The sequence below is a fragment of the Diorhabda sublineata genome, chromosome 4, assembly GCF_026230105.1.
Source record: "Diorhabda sublineata isolate icDioSubl1.1 chromosome 4, icDioSubl1.1, whole genome shotgun sequence".
Taxonomy (NCBI): Eukaryota; Metazoa; Arthropoda; class Insecta; order Coleoptera; family Chrysomelidae; genus Diorhabda; species Diorhabda sublineata.
The window spans coordinates 37,902,420-37,924,653 of record NC_079477.1 but is presented as its reverse complement, the minus strand read 5'-3'; the positions used below and the strand labels follow the sequence as shown (position 1 = coordinate 37,924,653).

The window sequence follows — 22,234 nt, the reverse complement described above, 5'->3', positions numbered from 1 at the left end:
TTTTTGAGGGTTTTCAGTCCAAAATCATTGTTAACTCGAGACTTATCCATTTAAAAACAGCTATGGGAGGATATCTTGCTTCCTTCTATGCTATATATACAGTAAAATAACATCCTATGCAGACTACCAATGGTATTTGTTTTTTATTTCTTTGATAATTGTGCATTAATATTGAAAAAAATCGTAAAATTCGTGTTTAGTTAGTAAGCTTTAGTTAACCTAATCGAAACTAAAGTGAACCTAACCTAATCGAAGCTGAATTACACCAAATCTATCAAAGAGAAAATAAAACTAACCTAATCGAGTAAAAAAATAGATAAATTAATCACAACCTTAGCTAAAGTCAACCTTATCAAACTATTATGAGCAAAAGTAAGGTAAGTAAACCTAATTGAAGTTAAATTAATTCTAACCTAATCGAAGCTAAAGTAAGCCTAATTAATGTTAAAGTAAATCTATACTAATTGAAACTTGAGTTAACCTAACCTAATCCAAGCTAAAGTATACCTAATTGAAATTAAAGTAAAGCTAACATAATCGAAGCTAAAGTAAACCTAATTAGAGTTGAAGTTAATCTAATCGAAGCTATACCTAACCCAATCAAAGCTAAAGTAAACCTAATATGAGATAGAATAAACGTAATCCAATCGAAGCTAAAGTAAACCTAACCTAATATGTGGTAGAATAAACCTAATCCTATCGAAGCTAAAGTAAACCTAACCTAATAGAAGTTAAAGTAAACCTAGTCTAATAGCACAAGAAACATTCAAGCAATGGAGGATGACCGTGAAAGTTTAAAACAATTAATTCGATTTTAATAAATAAAAACGTAAATAAATATTGCTTTTCACGTTTTTCTATATAGACCCTCCAAAATAGAATCTTCAGTTTATAAATCTAGTCAAAAATGTCGAACCGGAAGTAAACCAATCCAATTATTAGTAAAACCGAAAGTTCGATCTCGATAAATGGATTCGACAACATCGAAATCGCTAAGCTAAAGTGATTTTATTATGAACCTATACCGGGCAGATACGAAAGTATAGCTCAGTATTATGGTAATTGGGATAATTAAAAATGGCGTATATTAATAGATAGGGAAGAAGTAGTTAAAATAATTTATTAATTAAAAGTGCTCTCTTCTTAATAGCTAAACGGGTGTTTATAACATTGAAAATAAATATTCATTCTTTTAATTTACATAACGATCATCTTAAATTAACAATTTTTTGAGTAACCGGGGACGGCATCAAATATTTCAATACTTTCGGCATGTGTTGTAACTTTTCCATTATTACTCTTGGAATAACTTCGTTGTTTGTATAACTGGATATATGACCGTCCGCATACTGAAACTTTACGCGATGTTTTCCTACAATAACAAATTTTTCATTAAGTAATAAGAATGCCAATATAAATATTTTAATTAATTAAAATACCAATTACAACAAAATAAATTTCAATAGGAAGTACGATGGTAAACTGTTTCGCTTTATGAACACCCTGTTATCAGTTTGGCAATAATAGAAATTTTGACTAGAATTGACCCACACTAGGAGTTTTTTCAAGTTTTTTAAAGATATTCAAAAATTTAACCGTGGCTGTTTGTGTGGTGGTGCGAACCTTTAGAGGTTAGATAACTCAATATACAAAATTAACCAACTACACCAAATGATGAGGTTAATATGTCCCAAAATGGATCAAAAGTGAAGAAGGCAAAAACCGAAACAGTTACCCAAAAACCCATAAAAATAAACTCAGTATGTCCCAAATTTGATCAAAAGATTTGAAGGAGAGTATAATAGAGAATATTGCTCACACAGTGTAACTCAGAGTGTTGATGTATCAGTAGGAAAGTGTGTTCAGTACGAACAGTTCCAGAACACCCAATAGTCGGGAAAGAAGATAGTGGACATTCAGTGTAAGTGTTGGTATAGTGGAATTACACGGTTCCATAATTTTCAAAACTCAACTCCTTGGGGTTATTTTCAAAATTATTATACAACACGGCAGACACCTAAAAATGATTTTTCAAATTATTAATGAAGCGATATGGCCAGAATAAAAGATACTAAGGGTGTTTGTTGGTGGGTTTAATATGAATATCAACAAAGATACTAAAAATTTCAAATTTAGAATAGAGATAATACTTTGAGCACAATCCGATGGAAAATATTTTTTTTAATAATCATTTCAATACTTACCATCTACCCATAGTTGAGTACTATCCGGAAACCTCACTTGCACCTCACCATTAGCCAACTGATAAGCGGTACCCACTCCTGGAACTGTAACTTTTTTTTCTCGTACATTCGAGTTATTTCCCATAGTCGATCCAACATTCGTACCATTATATGACATAGTGAACGAAGGCTGAAATTCAATCAAATTAGAAATTTCTCAATGCCGCCATATCTAAATTTACTTTTTCAAGAGAAAAAATCGTAACCGGAAACTAATCTTTCAATATACAGAGTGATACATGTAGACACAAATTTAATGGCATTATCGAAGCAATAGAAAGTTGTCCGAACATAAATTCATATATACAAAGTTTACACTTCATTTTTCCAAATTCCAAAAGATAGAACCTCGTTTAACATACAGAGTGGTGAAGAATTGATCAAATTTTGAAATTTTTGATTTTCTTTGAATAAATTGCTGTATAGATAGCGGTACAAAAATTAATTCAAATAAAAAGTAATTGAACTATAGTTATTACAATGATTTAGACTGACAAGAAAAATATTAGTACATTAAATAGAAAAAATAATTGGGATAAAATTTATTAAATTATTATTCACTACACGATGGCCCCGTACATTAGAAGAGCTTTGACCATTGAGGTATATATATATATTAGGTAAAAGACCCCTTGTACAACCGAATACCTTTCTGCATACCCAGAAAACGTGCCAGAGCAGTTATTTAACCGTCCTAGAGTAGAGTGTGTTACACTTGGGGGAGTGACAATGTAGTTGTAAGAAAATCGGTTTTTATTGGGTTAATCCTAGCTCTTCTGATTGGCGCTACCTGTCCACTAGTCATAGAGCCCTTGTCACGGTGCCTCCCGAGTCGGCGGCGTCCTTTCCCAGGCGAAGAATAACTAAGTTATCAGCACAAGCCTTGTGTATATATGTCTGCCATACTACACCACAGGGTTGGAGACAAAACTTTGTCCCTGGGCGCTAAAATCTTTGGGGGTGTGGTGGAAATACACTGTAGGACACCTCAAACATTTTGATCGAATTAGCCAACGAATGGGCGGTGCTAGGGTGGCACACTGAGTGAGGAGTCCTCTAAAAAAGTTTAGAGAAGAAGATTGGCGGATCAAGTTAGCAAATACTTGCAGACGAGACGTGGAAAGAAACGGCAGAATTGCAGAATTTCGTTATTGCTTGACTTTGGTGTTAAATTAAATCGATTCCGGTAGATGGAATGAACAACTAACTTACTATTGTTTGGGTTTGATTCTCTTTCCCAAACGTATTCATAGATGACGGTTTCCTACCAATAATAACAGGAAAAGAAGGACGGGGTAGTGAAGAGAGCGTCTTTTCCAATAAAATACAGTAATCGAAAGAATCCTGGCTGTGCATCCACATCAGATCTATGGTACCGCTCAAATTGGTTAATTCGGTTTGACTAACAAACTCAAATTTATTGCCAGAAGCATCATTTATTGTAATTCCTTCGGTGGCCGATCTAGTTACCTTACCACCTAAAAAATATATAAAAACTAATTAAAAATATGATTTTAGTGAGAAGACAAGAAGAAAAACCATTTTTCAGACTTAATATTTGCTCTTTAATGAGAAAAATTGTGCGAGAAAAGATATATTACAAAAATAGTACAAAAAATAAATAATATACCATGAATTGGGAAAAAAGTTTCTTCAGGATGTGAAAAAATGACCGAAAAATATAGGGAGATGACAAGGAAGAAATAAATGAAAACAGAAAAATACTAACAAAGACACTAAGATAGGATTGAATAGAATAAATGAGCTGAAGGTGAAAAGAGAAGAAGAATCAGAGGAATTGAGGAAGGAAGCAAAAGACAGTAGAAGCAATAGTAGGTCCAGCACCTAAAAAGACAAAAAACATAAGAATTGGTATGGATAAATGTTAAGAACGAAGAAGAATAATAAAAAAACTATTGAACATTAAAGAAAACCATTGAAAAACGAACAAAAACATTGAAAAGATATGGGAAAAATAGAAAAATACAGTGAAATAAGTGGGTACCTGCTACATTTGCTGTTATAATATATTTTTTCAGACCATTTAACAATTAGAAGCGATTCATTTTTTATCTGTGAACATTATATGAAATATAGGACCGATAAAGTATATAAATATTAAAATAAAATCTATCCTCACCATCATAGAAACAAACTTCGAAATCCGTAAGATTTTCCATCAGAAAACATTTCGCTTTGTCGGTGTAGTATGTCACTTTCGGGGTTTTAGCTCTTACCAATTCAACAAATTTTTTCGCGTACGTATATTTCTTCCAATGTTTCTCCGGTAAATTTTCTAATCCGAATATATTATCGGCGCCTTGGACCGGTACCGGGATTGGTTCTTCTCCAAGAGGAACCCCCTTAGTCCCATCTAAATCATAGAGAACTATCCTCATACCGTCAGGTGATATTCTAAAAAGTACGAACCGTTAGATTAGTCAATTACATCAGCTTTTCAGACAATCTTAATTTGGGTACTAATAACCCAAGTCAACAAAACCGAAATCTTAGTACCACCACTAGTCAATAAAGTCATATCAGTTGGAGTTTGACCTAATAGTCAGTTTGAACTACCCCAAAACAAGTAAACTTTGACACAATAGTCAATTTTAACAACCACAGCTTGGATACTATTGAATCAAGTCGACCAAAACGAAGTTTTAGTATCACAACTAGTCTATCAAGTCAATGCAGTTGAAGTTTGACTCCAATAGTCAGTTCAGACACAATTACATTGTTTGTGGCACGTTTCGATAGCTCATTTACCATCCTCAGATACTTTTATTATAAAAATACATCAAACGGTGTAAATGAGTGTCGGTATAGTGGTTCTGGATGAAAAAGAAAATGTTTAACGCCAAACTTTACCTCATAACTTCGCATACGAAATCCCTTTTCGGAATCCCACGTTTTTTAATAAATTCCACACAAACTTCGCCGTCTTTCAAGATGCTCAACACAGCATTTTTCGTTTGATGTCTGGTAGGTAGTAAGCGTTCGGAGCATAAAGCCGTTAAAACGTTTTTGGATATTTTGGATTGTTTCGAACTTCCACCTTGAATGTATTTATCCGTTTGATCAGTAGGTTTGCCGTTATATCCTTCGCAACCGTAGCGATAATTAGCGGTATTTTCTTTAAACGGCTGATCTGAATGATGAGAGTGAATAGAGACTTGGTTGCATTTATTTTCTTTATAATTATGTCCTAAAACACAATTTCAAATAATTTATCGGTACCATTTACATCTTATTTTTAATTAAACGTGAATTTTAATTGAGGTTAAGCAAAAACAAATATTGAATCGGTTTGATGAGGTAATCTCCAGTAATAGGACCTCTTCAAACATCTTTCAGGTCAACAGGAAAGCTTCTTTTGAGTCTTCTGACCCTATCTATCCTCCAATACCCAATAATCCTCAGATAACCTGAACGAAGTGTAAATAAACCTAATCAAATTCAAACTAAACCTAATCGAAGCTAAATCAAACCTAATTGAAGTAAAAGCAACATAACCTAATCGAAGATAACCTAGCATGAGTTAAAACGAACCTAACCTTATCGAAGCTAAAGCAAACCTAATGTAATCGAAGATAATCTAACCAGAGCTAAATCAAACCCAACCTAATCAAACTGAAGTTGAATTTAACCTAATCCAATTATCGGTAAAACCGGAAGTTTTATTTTTGATATATGGGATTTCGATAAATGAACCTCAAAAACGCTAAACTAACGTGATTTTTTATTATGTGAAGTTCAATAAGCCGAGCCGAAAGTAACTCTAATATGGCTATCACACCACCAGGGTATATCAAGCAATGAGGAAGCAGATTACATTGCCAAAAAAGGAACTTGACTGGAGGGACGCTCAAGGACTAATATAATCCAAAATGTTCATAATAATATCAGTTAAGAATGATATTAAACAAGTCAAATACCACCTTAAGACGATAGCTATGTCAGAGGACGATAATTGCTGATTCTGCAAGCACACCATGGAGACAGAAGGCTCAGGTACCTAAAGGGAGTAGTGCTAGCATCTTAAGAAGTGGATCCAAATAAATAGCCTCCTTTGGTAGGTATTTCGGAGGTAGAAGAATGAAATGTACAAAATATTTCTTCAGGTATAAGGGCAGGTGCCAAAACGACACTCCAAACAATCAAATCCAATTTCTGTTAAGACATAACCACAATATTTTTAGTACTAAAACATAGTCTATTAAAGCCAAACGAAGTTCCGCTTGCATTATTAACAAATAAAATAATTTCCACAGATTTTTGAATTTCTAAGTCTAGATTTCTAAATCTGTGATATCAGGAAGAGAATAGGACCAAGAACCGAGCCTTGAGGGGTACCACTACTGATTAGTAGATTCGTAAACGTTTTTACATAATAAAAACTACATGATTAACACAATCAAAAGCTTTGAAGAAATCAAAAAATACTGATGCAGTGAATAATTCATTGTTAAGTGAAGAATATATTTTAATAAAAAGTGACAATATTGTGTCATTGAGGTAAAAAGTCAAACCGGTGTGATGATCAACCATTTTGTTCTAGGAGAAAAGGATGGGACTAAAATTAAGGACTTTGGATTTATATACACCCTTAGGAAGTGGAATTATTACAGTTTTTAGGCAATTTCTTGATATAGTACACTCATAATAAGATTAGTCGAAAGACTTTAGACGTTGCCCTTTAGTCCCAACAGTACCAATAAAGTTTATTTCTCACCCTCGATAAAGAAAAAAACTGAATTTATATCAAAAACAGAAAATAGACAGTCACATAGACAAATTTTAATATTTTAAAGCCATTTGTAGGTAGAATTACCTCCAGGATCAACGGATATATGTCGTTCTTGACCGCAGCAACTTTTTATACCGGATATAGCCCCGTTGCAGCAAGATCTTTTGGTATCTTCGTGATTACAATGACATGTCGATAATTGGGAACAACATTTCGATATTTGCTCCGTAGTTCTAAAGTTTCTCCAAATTGGTAAACCTTCGCAACTATGTACGCGAAGTCGTTCCATATCTGAAAATTATTTTATTTATGAAATTTGTGATAATTTTATGGTTTTAAAGAGGATTTTTTACATTAAAATCGAGTCATTTTGAATTTCAAATCGTTCGTCCAGTTACTTTACAGGAAAAAAAAAATGGAAAAAATATCTGCCTGGATCACAGTAAATTGGGCATTAGTCGATCAAGACTCAGCACATGGTAGTCTTAAAACCATCACACATAACTGATAGTTTTAGCAACCACTGTCTAGGTAATAGTGAACCAAGTCAACAGCACAAACAATAAAGTCAAAGCAGTTTGAGTTAAACCCAATGGTGAGTGTGAACTACCTCAACCTGGCACTATTAAATCCTTAGCTAACTAAACTATAGTCTTAGAAGCATCCAATACCACTAGTTAATCAAATCGACAGTAGTATTAGTACCACCATAAGTCAATATAGTCAAAGCATTGGAAATTTGACCCAATAGTCAGTTTTGACAAGCTCAACCTGGGCATTAATCAACCAATGCAACCAAATGGTAATTTTAGAACCACCACTAGTCATTAAAGTCGTAACTAATGAATTTTTATCTCTTAGGTTGTTTTCACATGGGTACTCATCAACCCAGCCTTGGTCTTGGAACTATGGTACCAATTTTATAACATCAGACTAGGTATTAGTGACTCAAACCAACTAAATCAAACTAGTTACTCACTCAACTAAGAAATTGAGTAACCAAACTGTAGTCTTGAAACCACCACTAGTCGAACAGATCAAAGTGATGAACATTGACCCAATAGTCAGTCAGAGTACTACTCAAATTAGCTTTAGGTAACCGAATTGTAGTCTTATAATCACGACTAGTTAGAAAAGTCAAGGCAGATGAACTTAAGTCTAATAGTCAGTTATGGGTACTACTCAACTTAGTCTTGGGTAACCAAACTGTAATCTCGAAACCACCACTAGTGGAAAAGGGAAAGAATATGAGCTTGAAGTCAATATTCACTTCTGGGTACCACTCAACCTAGTCTTGGTTATCCGAACCGTAGTCTTGGAACCACCACTAGTCAAAGAAATCAAAACAGATGAAGTGGGAAGATAATTGTAGTGCGATATCAAATATTATTAAAAGTATAAAACAAATCTTATAGGTTATAGATACCTGAACAGAATTGGTTATTCGAATAGTTATTTTGAAGAGGTAAACAGTCACTGTTTGTCTTTCTATCGTGGTTATTAACCAAATAAATATTTTGAGAATACGGCAGTGATGTGTTATCTCCAAAGGTGCTATCTCTTTTGCTCGACATTGTGTGAATTCCACTATCGTTGGTAGTAACATGCGAAGAGAGTATCTGCAAAAAATAAATAAATATATATGAAACGATCAAAATTACATAGCTGTTAATAAATCCTCAGTCTGAAGAATAGAGAGTGAACAACCCCTAAGCAAAAAAGTCCAGAAAATCTTGATGGAAAACAACAAAATTAAATTGGGGGATATTAAGACCATGAATATATAAAATAGAAGCGTTTATACAATTTTAAATTATTATTCGAGCATGAAAAAGGTTCTTTTTTAATTCGGACTATGTTTCCTCACAATGGAAGAAGCACAACTATGAACTGATGAATCAGAACGCTGTTTGGACTGTTTAAACAAACTAAAAAGGCTCCTGTACACCTATAACTGACTATGGATATCACCTCTAAACACTTGAGTCAAGACAGTAATCAGCTGAGTGGTTCTTTTCTAATGAATACAATGTTTACACCAACACTCACTATTACACGGTCTGAGGCGCGTTTCTATAACCAAGTTATCGTCTTCAGAGACTGAAAATTTACGATAATCGCTACTAAATATAAAATTAAATCAATTGTATGTTCTATACGTATAGATAATAAAGCAAAAACTCACCCTTCCTCTTTTAATGAAAGGATGTTCCAATATTTGATCCAATTTCATGCGGTCTTTCGGATTTTTTTGTAACAAACAATTTATCAAATCCTTGGCTTCCGGCGAAAGATAATTCGGTAAAACGTAATTGGACATTACGACTTTTGTTAAAGTACTTTTCACGGCTGGCGTATCGAAAGGTGGTGAACCTACTAAAAGAGTGTATAGAAGACATCCCAATCCCCAAACGTCCGCTTCTAATCCGTGCGATCCTCTAGAAGCAACTTCCGGGGATATGAAATTCGGTGTCCCGCACATCGTCATGTGTTTTTCATCGGGCTTAGTTAATTGTGTAGCTAAACCAAAATCTGCTATTTTCTGAAATAAAACTTAGACTATATAAAAAATATAGAATTAGGGTTAACAAGGGGGATTGTTAAACTGCTCAAATGTCACATAATAACGTCGAAACTAGTCAGTAGTTACAACCTCTCCTTCCAAGCTATAACCAAAATATTGTCCAAGATGACGAAAAAAAAATTCTGGCAAAGTTTGAACTCTTAATATCAATATTTAGAGGTGCCGCATTGTAATTTCTCATTTAAATTACAGGGGAATGTTTTTTTGGACTTTTAATGTATTTGAATGAATTATTTTGTAGCAAAAAAATAGATATATTTGAAAGAAATTAATCGGAATAAAAAAAATGGTCTTGGTTAATTTGTAGTTAAATTTATAATTTTCTGCAAAAAATGTCTTAAAATCATAAAACAACATATTGTTCATGATTTTCCTCATTTTTATTTCCCAAATTTATTGAGAAAAATTTATGTTATATAGCATGATTCCAAAGAAAGCATGAAAACAGCTTTGGGACCTTGGGCATCAGCTCCTTCATAAACGATCAGTAGAGGAAGAAAGTGGCCATCAGCAGTTATACATAGAAGAACGGTAGTTGATTACTGAGCTAAGCCACTTGATAAACAGAAAAGGGGTTTTCTCCTATAGCTCTGAGCCTACTTGAGTCACTTGCAAACCCACTCTCATTGCAGTTAAATATGAAAGACGATTTACTTGAAGATTTTAGCTCATATTGTTCATAAACTATTTCAAGTTTTTTATAAAATTCAAAAACAACTTTTTTCAAGCTTTCTGGAGATGTTCCAGTTTCTTGCATAAAATGCTGGGGTTAAGTTTCATGTATGACTGATACTAGTCTTCACCAGGAACACCATTTTTAAATGTTTTTAAATAGATTGTTTGGTTTAAGCTTTTCTATTCGTGTTTGTCACATGGGTATCCAATTTATGCTCTCGAAATTGAGCATAAAAATAAATCTATTTGTTTTTTGACATCTTCATTTAAAGCTAAATGTCTTCCATTTCCCATTTTTTATATAGGCACTTTTCTAACATTTATTCTGTGGTATATTATTGGAATAGGTACAACATATTGTTTTTGAGCCTCTCTATAAAAACAGTTTCTATTTTTCACATTGGTAATAACATCTTGAGTATAATAATTAGGCATTGTAAATCTGAAAAATAATAAGGCAGAGTAAAGTACACTCTGTAATTTCCAAAAACTCTTCAATAAATAATCAATTCAGGATGAATCAGGATTCTTGTAAATATTAATTGTATTGGTAGAAAACACAAGAATTAAGCATAAGGTATAATAAAATTGAATAAAAAAAAAACAAACTTACCTTTTGCATCATGTTGGAAATACATCAAATATTGCAATGTTCCCGGCACTTGTGATTATTCAAAAGGTTTTAAAGGAATGGAAACTCTATTTACATTTAACCCTTGTTTACAATTACCCCAACCCAACAAAAATTGAGATAAATTTGATAAAATAGAAGTTCAACTTACCACTCTCATATCTTTTGTAAGCAGTAAATTTGATAAAGATAAATCTCTGTGTAAAATATTATAAGAATGAAGATATTTTATTCCTTCGACTACTTGTCCCATAATACTGCTCACTTCGTTTTCTAAAAGATGCTAAAAGAAAATAATTAATATCAATAACGAGAATTTAGTAATTATACTCACCTTTTCTTTAATATATTTTTGTAATTCTCCATTATGACAAAGTTCTAACACCAAATAAACGTAATTAATATCTTCGAAGCAATCAAACAATTCTAAAATTGATGGATGTTTTAGTCTCGAATGTATAGCTACTTCTTGTTTCACCCTGTTCACCATTCCAGTTGCTTGCATGAGCTTTTTATCTATCTAAAATTGTGATAAAATAATGAATTCAAATTAGGTAGAGTTGTTATATATACCATCTTAATAGCCACTTCTGTTCCGCTTTTTAAACATTTAGCTCTATACACAGACGCGAAACCACCTTTCCCCAATAAACTATGTACTTCATAATCCTACAAATTATTATATTGTATAATTTGAAATGTTGTTATAAGTTACTTCAAACCTCGATCCTTTTGCCAAAGGAATCCATTATAAATTCTTGTATATGTACATAAACACGATTGAGCAATGAATTAAACTGTTATTTAACTTTTATACATTTAACGAAGATTAAATTTGTGTATAATTTCTGTTTACATGCCAAAAATTAATGTATAAACAATAATTCAAAATATGTTTATAACTGTTGACAGTACAGCATCGTCTTCTTCTTTTTTTATTTAAAAATTTATTTGAATAAATTTGACCTTGGATTATTGGGAACTTGTGTCATAAACAAAAGAAAAATACTGAGAGTAAACTTTTGCCATAAACAAAACAGAAATAGCGAGATCGCAGAACATCCTATTTCATTGGATATCTATGTTTTGGTTTCCCATGAACTGTATGACGTTTTATTTTTGTATGACTTCGTGATTTGGATTAATTTTATTTGTAAAATATATGTACATAGTAGATTATAACATGCTTCCATTTGTTTATTGTTAAATTTTCTGAAAGTGTTAATTAGTAATATTTGCAAAATTGAGTAAAAATGCCTCGTGAACATATCAAATCAACAAATTCTGCTGCTGTTACAAATAACTCTGGTAAGCATTGATTTTTTCAATTTTTATTTTGTTTGTTATCGCATTCTGTTGTTACGAGATTGGTTAAATTGTCACATTTGTTTTATGACAATGAGCATTATTAATTTGAATCACTTTCTTACTACTTTATTAAAACAAAGTGTTTCATTCAACATTAGTTCCTTATATTACTAATAAAGATTAATTAGTCACCTAAGTAGCAATTAGCAAATATTTTCTGTAGAAGAAGATGAGGAAGTGGAAAGTAAAACATCACCAATGAGTTATAAGGACCGTCGTAGAGAAGCTCACACTCAAGCAGAACAGAAACGAAGGGATGCCATTAAAAAAGGATACGACACTTTACAAGAGTTAGTTCCAACATGTCAACAACCAGATGTTTCAGGTGAATATAATTTGAACTAATTAATTTTATATAACAAATTTTCATGTATTTTACAAACTTATTGATGAGTAAAAAATAAAGTGGAAATCGATCATGTTATTATCAAGAGATGCTTCATTATGGGCAAGAAGTATGGAGAAGAGGATATAAAACAAAGAGTAAAGGAAGTTGAAATGGATTATCTTAGAAGATTTGCAAGAATATCCATAGTAGATAGATGAAGATGTGTGACAAGCTATTACAACAATTAAATTCAAGCTTGAAATGGTTCTAGCACCCCTGGATACCAAACAACCAATAGATAAAGAACAGATATTGAGGATACTTTGGAGAATGGAATAGAAGATAGTGGAAGAAATGAGTACATTGAGTATCATTGAAGCTAATGTGAAGAACATCCTTAAAAATGAAAAGTAACTTTTGTAAGAAGCAATATTAGAAAAAATAAACATGAAACTGATGGATAGTTATGGATAGAAAGACAGATAAATGAGGAAACTAATGGAGACAGGAAAAAATGATGACAGATATAAAGAAGGAGATGGATTGACCAAATAAAAGAAATAGGTACAGAAAGAAGATATTAGTAAGTTTGACAACTAGAAAGGCGAAAAAGAGAAAATAAGAAGAATATTTCTTAATAATTGGACAATTAGGAAAAATATGATACAAAAATAAATGTGATAAAAAAAACATCTTTGATTGATAACAATAGAAACTAAATAGGATAAAGAACGTAGACATTAGAAACTTAATTGGCTTATACACTTATCCAAATGACTTCTATATAAATATTATTCATCACAAATTGATTTTATCATGTGCTAGTTTAAAATTTTTTATAGGTTATAAACTAAGCAAAGCTACCGTACTTCAAAAATCCATAGATTACATCCAATACCTACAGATGCAAAAGAAAAAACAAGAAGAAGAACGCAATGCTTTAAGAAAAGAAGTCATAGCATTGACAATAATGCAAACCAATTACGAACAGATTGTTAAAGCGCAACAATCTCAGCCAGGACATATGGAAACTCGAGTTTCTGATGAAGTGAAGTTTTCAGTGGTAAGATTTATACATTTCCCACCTTTTTTTACCCACTGGAATATTCGATAATTACTTAATTGTTTATACACTACCAGCCAAAAGTTTTTGTCCACCCCTTGATTCATTCATTAATTTTGAAATTGATACTATGAATCTAGGGATCTGCTTTGATTACTTCTGGCTTTTTTGAATGGGTGGCAGTGAAGAAACCTCTTTTAAGACATCAAAATAAAATTAAGAGGTTGAAGATTAGATTTGATGAGCCAGGTCATTAACACTTTGATCTATTGTGTACCCTGGAGTGTTAACCAGTTAAAGACTTTACAAAGTGAGCTACCTGTCTGCGGTTTACCTCTTCTGGCTTTAAAAAGCTTGAATGTTAGTACCATAGTCTTTATTTATGGATTGCCTCTCACTCAATAAGTTCTTGAAAAGTTATTTTAGATTTTTTGATGTATTGAACAAGAAAGTATTTTCTTCTGGCATTAATCGGTATCTGAAAATGAACCTAACATAACCTAACAAAATTTCATTCTGTTTTCTATTAAAATTATTTCGACTTTCTGGTGTATATTTCTAGAAATTATTTTTCAGTTTCAGGCAATAATGGACCAACTTTTTTCAACGTTTAGTGCCGTATCAGTGAATAATTTTCATGAATTATCAGCCGGAGTGTGTAGTTGGTTAGAAGATTGTTGTAAACCTCAGACACTCAAAGATACAGTCTTTCAAGTTTTACGTAGACATAATACACAAATGCGTGGACAATAATGAGATTTATATCTTATAAGGTGAGATACTTTACAGCTCCTCTTGTACCAAACAATATTTTAAGTTTTAGATACAAATTCTTAGGTATGGATGAATTAATCATACCGTTTCTCAATCAGTTGATTAATAATTTATTTCAATACTGAGGTATTTGACATATTAGGAGTGTTTAATAGTGTTATTACACATCTTTATTATTGGCTTTATTTTCTGTATTATGTGGCGAAAAGTTACCAATTTTGATTTAGAAGAAGTTATTGAAAAATCTCTACCCATTGTCCCAATTAATATTTCTTTCAGTTGTAGTTTTATGCCACAAGAGAGGCTTTAAATAGTGTATTGGAGTCAAAGATAAGAACATGTTGATCTTCTGCAAAGATTGATGTATACGGTTTCCAAACATTTTGGAAAAATGCCCCTTGCATTCAAATTAACTAAATTAATAAGTTTCCTCCATCCCAGATATACTAACTAATCAGATCACTCTAAATTAGATGAAAAACAAACTATTCCAGACAAGATAGAGTAAATGATTTTTGGATGGAATTTATAGACAACAGTAATTTAAAAAGGTGGTGCAACTTCTAATAATTTTGGTTGAAATTTAGAAGAATCACCAATAGACTGGTGTACGATTCTCTACCAAGAATAAGTGGATTAAAATGTAGATATTTCAAAATCTATGATACTCTCTATGAGGAATGCCTACTCAAGATATGGCATAGCACCTTAAAGACAAAAATTACAAGACTTGCTTAACACTAGAGAAACATAGAGAAAAACTGAAAAAAAATCGTTGAAGACTCACAAAAAAAGCTTGCAGCAGAGGAGCAAGAATTAGTCGAATTAACAAAATTACTTCTTACTACTTACCAATCGGGAATTTGATTTTCAATTTTTACTAGATGAAGCTACAATTATCCACATAATTATTACTGTGGAGCAGCACTGGTCCACTAGTGGCTATTAACAATTCGTTTATTGTAAATTTTGTAAATAAAAAGGGGTTGTTCATATAAAAAAATAATTGATATCACACGTGATTTTCCATTTTAAGTTATTTTTAATATAAAACGATAATCTATTGGTATTTTCGGTATATTTAATGTTTTTTTTTTGTTTTTTGTTTCAGATATGGTTTAATGTATATTTGAAACCTGTTCTGTAAATTATACAACAATTTCCTCATCGACTTGTGATTAATTATATTAAATGTTACAATTATTATATCAATACATTCTAATAAGCAAATTATATAAATTACGGTTACTTTTTTTTTACCCTCATATATGCATGACTGTAATTTCCTATGGGAATTGTAGCCGAATACTAAGAAGACGTTTTATCAATCCGTTTATTATGTAGTATCAGTCCAGTTGATATTTTTTGCTTCTTTAAATATTAGTACTCATATTTCATAGTTTTGTTAGTGGTATGTCAGAGACAGAAATCTCGTCGTGCCACTTACGACTTTTGGAAAGCTAGTTTTTTATATTTTATTTTTTCATATTTTAAATTCATCTGATGACGAAGATGTAGTACCACCGTTTCTAGATTACACTTATTACACTGGTTGAATTGACTCTAGAACCAGTGCAAGCAGTACAGTGAACAGGGTGAACTAGGTCTCTTGCACTGCTACTAGAGCAGTGACATTAGCGCTACTTCACTTCCTCAACTAGTTCTGTCAGTGCAGCTGTCAAGAACAAACCTTATGTTATCTACAACTTTTGTTTTCATTTCACCATTTCCCGTAACCTCAAATTTGAACCATATTTAACTTATGGTCTAAATTAATAGTTTTTTTAGAAATTTATAAGACAAGACTTAACTTTTCCAAAAAATATATTGAATTCCAATTATATAACAGGATATTCATTAGCAATGTTTGGAAAATTTAATAACGAACAACTAATACTACTTCTCGTATCGCTGAAAATCGTTTTCACCATATGCGTGAAAAACATAGCGTACTGCGGTTTCTCAGAGTACCTTTCGTAATGGTCCAACGAATCTTGTAATTTCAAAGTTAGACTGTCGTAATTCTTCTTCACTATTTCTAAAATTTGTTCTTCGCTCGGTGTCGATAGATTCGCCGAAGCCAGCCACTGTTCTATTTTCGGATTAAAATGTTTTATTATTGCTCTCACATTAAATAGAGTGTTGTTTAGTTTTAGAGCGTCTTCCTTGAAGTCTCCATCGCCACTAGCATAACGTAAAGCTAAAAAAATGGAAAGTAAATAAATTTCGATGGAAAAAACAGGGTTTACCTTCAGTATATGAAGATGATAACGTGGTTATCGAAACGAGTGTCAGGCAATATGAATATCATCCAGAAATTCCAAATTAGTTCAATGAAAAGTTTAATGTTACATCAAGATTTTTCTTTTATCTTATTTTGGAAAATATGGAATTTTTTTTTACAAGGCCAAAGTCATCAGAGTCTCCAAATGCTAGAGTGAAGGTGATCAAAGGTATGGTTTCAGTCAAATGGTTTCAACCAGTCCAAAACCTTCAAAGGTGAGACAAACCCCTCAGTCTAGGCGACGGACATAGTGCAGCTAAGTAGAGGAGAGCCAAAAGTAGGTCCAATAAGATTATCCTCTACAAATGTCTTATTAACACCATGAGGAAAATCATAGGATTCCATCCAATGGAAAAGTCTTGCTCTAAAATCAGCGACGCCCAAACCAGCAGACCCTTCATAGGCTAATGAGAGTCAAGAAAATTGGTAAATCGGTAATTTGTGCAAATAATAAGGAAAAAAGTCACTTAAATATTATTCTGCAAGTGCTAGGTTATACAGAAAGTTTTTCAAATGGTTCTCTATTTTTAAAAAGGAAGAAAAAGAAGGTATGTTAAAATTTGGATACATATGAAAAAACTATCTGTAAGGTAGGTGCCGGAATTGATTTATACTGATCAAAAGCTCGTTTTGAACGAAAAAATTTTTATTATGAAATTAAATATCGTAAAAAATCGATTTCAATTCTGAAGTAATGTAATTGTTTATGTACAAATTTGCATTAATGTAAATAAGAGTTAATTCTGACACCCTGTATATCGATATAAAAAAAATTGTCAATACTCACCCATAGAATAAATATTATCGAAAACTTGATGCATTCTTATCACTTCGTAATACAGTTCGTCGTAACTACCAGGCGTGGGTAAAAAGTTATCGCCATAGGTAATAAAAAAGTTGAGCAAATTGACAACTTTTATCGACAAATCAAATATATTGACTTTTTTCCCTAGGGAGTTTTCGTTTTGTAAAATAAACCTAAGTAAAGCTATCAGGGCAGTCCAAAGATCTCTCCACGAATAATTCAATCTAATACGACATTTCTTCTGATAACATAGAATCCTTTGAATTACCCCCGTACACAAAAGATATAATTCCATTGGTAATTTTTTCATCATGTGGCTCAAGACGAATTCGACCAATAAGTCTACAAAAAAATGTTTGAACGGTACTATACATTGTACTAAGGGTTATTTTCGAGTTACCTAGTAGAGTACAGATTAGGGGTTGACTGGACGTGGTTTTGTCGGCTGAAAGTTTACGGTGTCTCATAGGGAAACGATGCAATCGAACTTTAAACGCCAAAGTGACGTCGTGCATTAAAGAATTGGCGTATTGGTCTTCGGTTATACAACTCAATATAAGGAAGCATAATTTTACCGTATGCGTTCCAGCTTCAGTCTTCGTATCTTGCATCACAATTGAGCTGGAAAATAATGAAAGTCTCGTTAATAATTTCAACAGGAATTTTATTCTAAAGGGACTCGTTGAACTTGACCAAAAATGGTAATATCGAAACTAAAATTGTCATTTTTTAATGTAATTGAGGATAAAACTATAAGGAAAGAACTAACGAATATCAACTTCAATTGTTTCCAACAGGAAAGCCTTATATTCAAGATGAAAGAAGCCGTTTATCCCAGAACCCTGGAGAAGCTGCTGTGTAACTACCTGGAGAACAGAAGATTTTGGTATAAACTCAACAGCTCCAAACTGGAGTTCACTTTTAGATACTCACAACATCTACACGTGGAACATCAACAATCAGCATCAACGCGGAGAAGACACGTGCTGTGATCTTCAAAAAGAAAAGGGAGGTACCAGAAGACAACGAGGACAAATAACAACCTGAGAGCTATCCTGGATCAAGAATTGACGTTCAAGGACCACATTAACTAGTGGACAAGAAGAGGAAGTCATAGAACTCATAGGAAAATGATCCTTGCTGGAAGTGAAGACCAAACTTCACCTCATAAAGTTCATCCTTATCCCCATCGTGACATAAGCATGGAGATTCAATGTCAAGAAGCTCCAAGCCCAGCAGAACATCAGCTTGTGACTTTTTCTTTCTCCTTAAATTGAAATGTCTTATGAAAACGACACTTTAGTACTTTCCGGAATATTCAAAAGACTTTGAGTGACCAGTTAAAATTAACTATTACCAAGAATGGAAACAACGAGACCACTGGTAAATAACTACCCAAAGATACTATTTTGAAGAATACAAAATTGTTATTTGATCAACTTTTCTCACACACCTCGTATAGTAAGAAAGAAAATTATTTTTATACCAATGCGTTATAATGTATAAATTAAAATAGTAGAGTTGAAAACTTACCAATATTGGAAAAATGTTACCAATAAATTAGATGGTTGAGTTGTGATATCAAATGTAGTTAATGCTGTTGATAAGTCTGGGGCACCCTGTACGTTGGTTAAAGTATTATTTGGAGATGGGGGTAAGCTCGAATCAGTCTGAGTTTGAGCTAAAGTCGTAATGAAATTCCTATTCAAATGGACGGCTTCGTAAAAAGCCAGTAAAAGTGCATTGTTCGCTCTAACTTGTTGCATCCTGAATCCTGAAAAATTGTTACCAACAATTCCAATGGCAGGAAAAATATCAGGACATTGAATAAATAATTAATATCCAGAAAATTTATTGATGATTCTATTTTATGAATAATTTTGGGTATAGAACAAATAAAATTATTATTCAACAAATTAATATCCTGTACAAACTAAAATATGAGGTAATGTATTTTGCAATGCAATGCAATTTGGAGACCTACATATGCTCTGGTCAGGATACAATTCAAGACCAGGAGACAAAACACAGATGAAACATTACAATGGATCAGTACTGACATCATGAGCCTGAGAAAATTGGCTTTCCCATTGGCTTTATTTTAGTTATAACCAGAGCATGATCCAAGTCTGCATCTGCCCCTCAGAAACTTCTGACAGAATTTATTGTTTTTTCGTATCAGTTTTGACCTAGGCTGATAAAAAAGGCGTATTCATCTACCATTATCTACTCCATATTTGTTTGTTTCATTTCTAGCACTACTATAACATTAATTAGATCCCCTTCTTGGTATGTATCTCCAATATTCCATGTTTCTATTTATATTTTACTTTGTTTCATTTTTTTTCTTTTACTTCTTCTTTTAGATTCTAATTTCCTGTTCTTTGCCTGGTTGTTATATTTATTATCAGTCCCTTTATCCATAGTATCTACTTTTTTTTATATTTTTCCTTTTCCTAGATTATTTGCTTCCTTGCTTCATTTCCAAACTACCCCAATTATAATTAGTTTTTTGTTAACTTATCCTCGTCTCTTGCATTTCTTTTTACTTTGTTGTGAGATCATCATTAATGTAGACTGTCCCATCTTTCATGTGCTGTAATTGGTTTTTATTTTACAATATTTTCATTTTATTCTCCACATTTCAGTTTCTATCGCACATACTTTTATTCTGATTTCTTCACTGCTTCTTGCTCATAAAATTTTACATTGCTCATTTAAGTTTCTTGCTTGCCATCCAGTTACTATTCAATTATATCTTTTGCTCCGTTTTTCTAGGAAATACATCCTTTCCTTTAGCTGAGTAATAGATTTTTTCGTTTCAATGTTTTTCTCCTGTAATTTCTCCATATTTTGAGGGGAATACAATAGTATAGAAGTCTCATAAAGAATTAAAGATTAAACATTAATTTACGTACCTGCTTCTTCAGATATGAACATATTACCAACTATGTTAGTGAGAGATGTTAACCAAGAAGCATTTTGGTTTTCAGCATGTTCCGCATTGTACTGATTACAAAAATCCGATAGTGATGATGTTATTACTTGCCCGTAACCGTTTAAAGCAAGTTCATCATCTAAAATTGACAATTTCACAACGTAAGGATTTGTGGCGTCATATTTCCTGTAATTTACTAAGAGAGTTATAATTAGGACAACATCAAATCCATGCCTTTGCCGTGTCGGAACGTCACACAATAATTTCACGAGACATTCAAATACAGGAGTTACCATTATACATTCTATTAAAGTGTTTTGATTAATAGATTCAAGTCCTGTTGTTAAAATTAGTATTAATTTAAGGCAAAGTGCTTTAACAGCATCTGTGGAATCCTCTCCTGAAATTAAAACAGTTTTTATTCGTAAATAATATCATAAAGTATAAAAAGATTACCTTCAAGAAAACTCTGACACATTTTTAGTAATTTTTGTGTTTTTAAAGCTACATTTTCAAATCCCATTAAAAATTCTATAGCATCTATTTGAGAATCTAAGCCTTTTTTGAAAATTGAGTGTAGAAGGGCACATAAAGTCAATAATCCATAAGCAGCTCTAATATTTTGTTGGTCCAAAATTTCAATACATTGGTTGAAAAGAAGATTTATATTGTTCTTGGCTATTTGGAGTTGTTCAACGGAAAGTTTCTGTATTTCGTTTTCTATCGTTGCAACTTTAGGCTTCAGTAGAAAAAACTCTTCCCAAAAAAGTGTATTTTGTTGAGAAACATCATCACCTTTTAGAAGACATTCATATATTTGTACAACTTTTTCTTTGAATTGTCGCTTGGAACCAGAACCGCTACGCTTTCTAGCCGACATTATTAACGAATAATGGTTTATTACAATTCAAAGAAATGATATTTTTTCATAATCCTATGTCAAATATATTTTGTTTTTAGGTTAGGTTAGACTGACGTTTTCTCTTTATTCTTCTTCGTGTGTGTTGGCCTCCAAAGTAAAATATTTTCAGTTATTTTGACATCTGATCTGAATGAATAAATTAGAAGTCTTGTAAAAAAATATTCGTATTTTACTACATCGTGCTTGAGAATAGCATAACTAACCAAATCTTGCATCGAGTGGAACTTTAGTTAATTATTTCTTCGATCGGGCACTGAAAGTTCGCAATAGGTTCTTTTGTGATGACGTCACAATCATTTACCATATTGGGATCTGATTCCGAATCAATTTAGGGATCGATCGCATGCTTACTTTCAAAATTGTAGTTCGCGCATGAGCTTGTTACGGCATTCTGATGAGACACAAGAAGTCGAAACTAGTCAGCGGTTATAGCCCTCGAGCCATTAGATGGAACTTTATCTGTCTGACCAATTAACTGTTCCCTTTAAACATGTACAAAATGCAGATGATGGCCTCATTACAGAAGACAGTGATCAAAGACGCCATTTCTAAGCTATAGGCATCGCAGATGATCCGAAATAAAACTGGTACTTGGAGAAAAAAGAAACTGCAGATTATGCCATCGTTGAGTGCGAAAATTTAGGCTTACAGTTTGTCCAGTGATGTTAAAACGTTCAAACCAAAGTTCCTGATTGACTTTTTCACAAAGATCGGTCTATAACTGACCCTAACATCGCATGAAGATGGGGAGAATTGTACTAAATAAGGGTTGTATAAGAGATTTCGTTACTTACCGTCATTATTACTATTATAAATGTGATGTATATGTAGATTTCCAATTAACTTCGTTCCCTTTTTGACTGACAAAA

General features: G+C 32.5%; 3 protein-coding genes across 3 annotated transcripts; 1 reads left to right on the top strand and 2 right to left on the bottom strand.

Moving 5' to 3' along the window:
• Window positions 1-1,106: 1,106 nt before the first annotated feature.
• Window positions 1,107-11,824, bottom strand: LOC130442545 (serine/threonine-protein kinase PLK4). The gene is made up of 12 exons (XM_056776733.1): window positions 11,606-11,824; window positions 11,457-11,552; window positions 11,218-11,403; window positions 11,035-11,166; window positions 9,179-9,535; window positions 8,420-8,612; window positions 7,078-7,284; window positions 5,115-5,451; window positions 4,384-4,658; window positions 3,456-3,721; window positions 2,205-2,373; window positions 1,107-1,372 (listed from the first exon to the last, which is right to left on the bottom strand). Exons 1-12 carry the CDS (start codon window positions 11,630-11,632, stop codon window positions 1,209-1,211), a joined length of 2,409 nt encoding a protein of 802 aa, XP_056632711.1. The 5' UTR covers window positions 11,633-11,824; the 3' UTR covers window positions 1,107-1,208.
• Window positions 11,825-11,956: 132 nt separating this feature from the next.
• Window positions 11,957-15,659, top strand: LOC130442651 (max-like protein X). The gene is made up of 5 exons (XM_056776958.1): window positions 11,957-12,191; window positions 12,415-12,576; window positions 13,422-13,642; window positions 14,219-14,415; window positions 15,528-15,659. Exons 1-4 carry the CDS (start codon window positions 12,137-12,139, stop codon window positions 14,393-14,395), a joined length of 615 nt encoding a protein of 204 aa, XP_056632936.1. The 5' UTR covers window positions 11,957-12,136; the 3' UTR covers window positions 14,396-14,415; window positions 15,528-15,659.
• Window positions 15,660-16,222: 563 nt separating this feature from the next.
• On the bottom strand, window positions 16,223-21,446 carry LOC130443104 (armadillo-like helical domain-containing protein 3). The gene is made up of 6 exons (XM_056777572.1): window positions 20,900-21,446; window positions 20,424-20,843; window positions 19,039-19,279; window positions 17,906-18,126; window positions 17,488-17,847; window positions 16,223-16,616 (listed from the first exon to the last, which is right to left on the bottom strand). Exons 1-6 carry the CDS (start codon window positions 21,321-21,323, stop codon window positions 16,255-16,257), a joined length of 2,028 nt encoding a protein of 675 aa, XP_056633550.1. The 5' UTR covers window positions 21,324-21,446; the 3' UTR covers window positions 16,223-16,254.
• Between the last annotated feature and the right edge of the window lie 788 nt (window positions 21,447-22,234).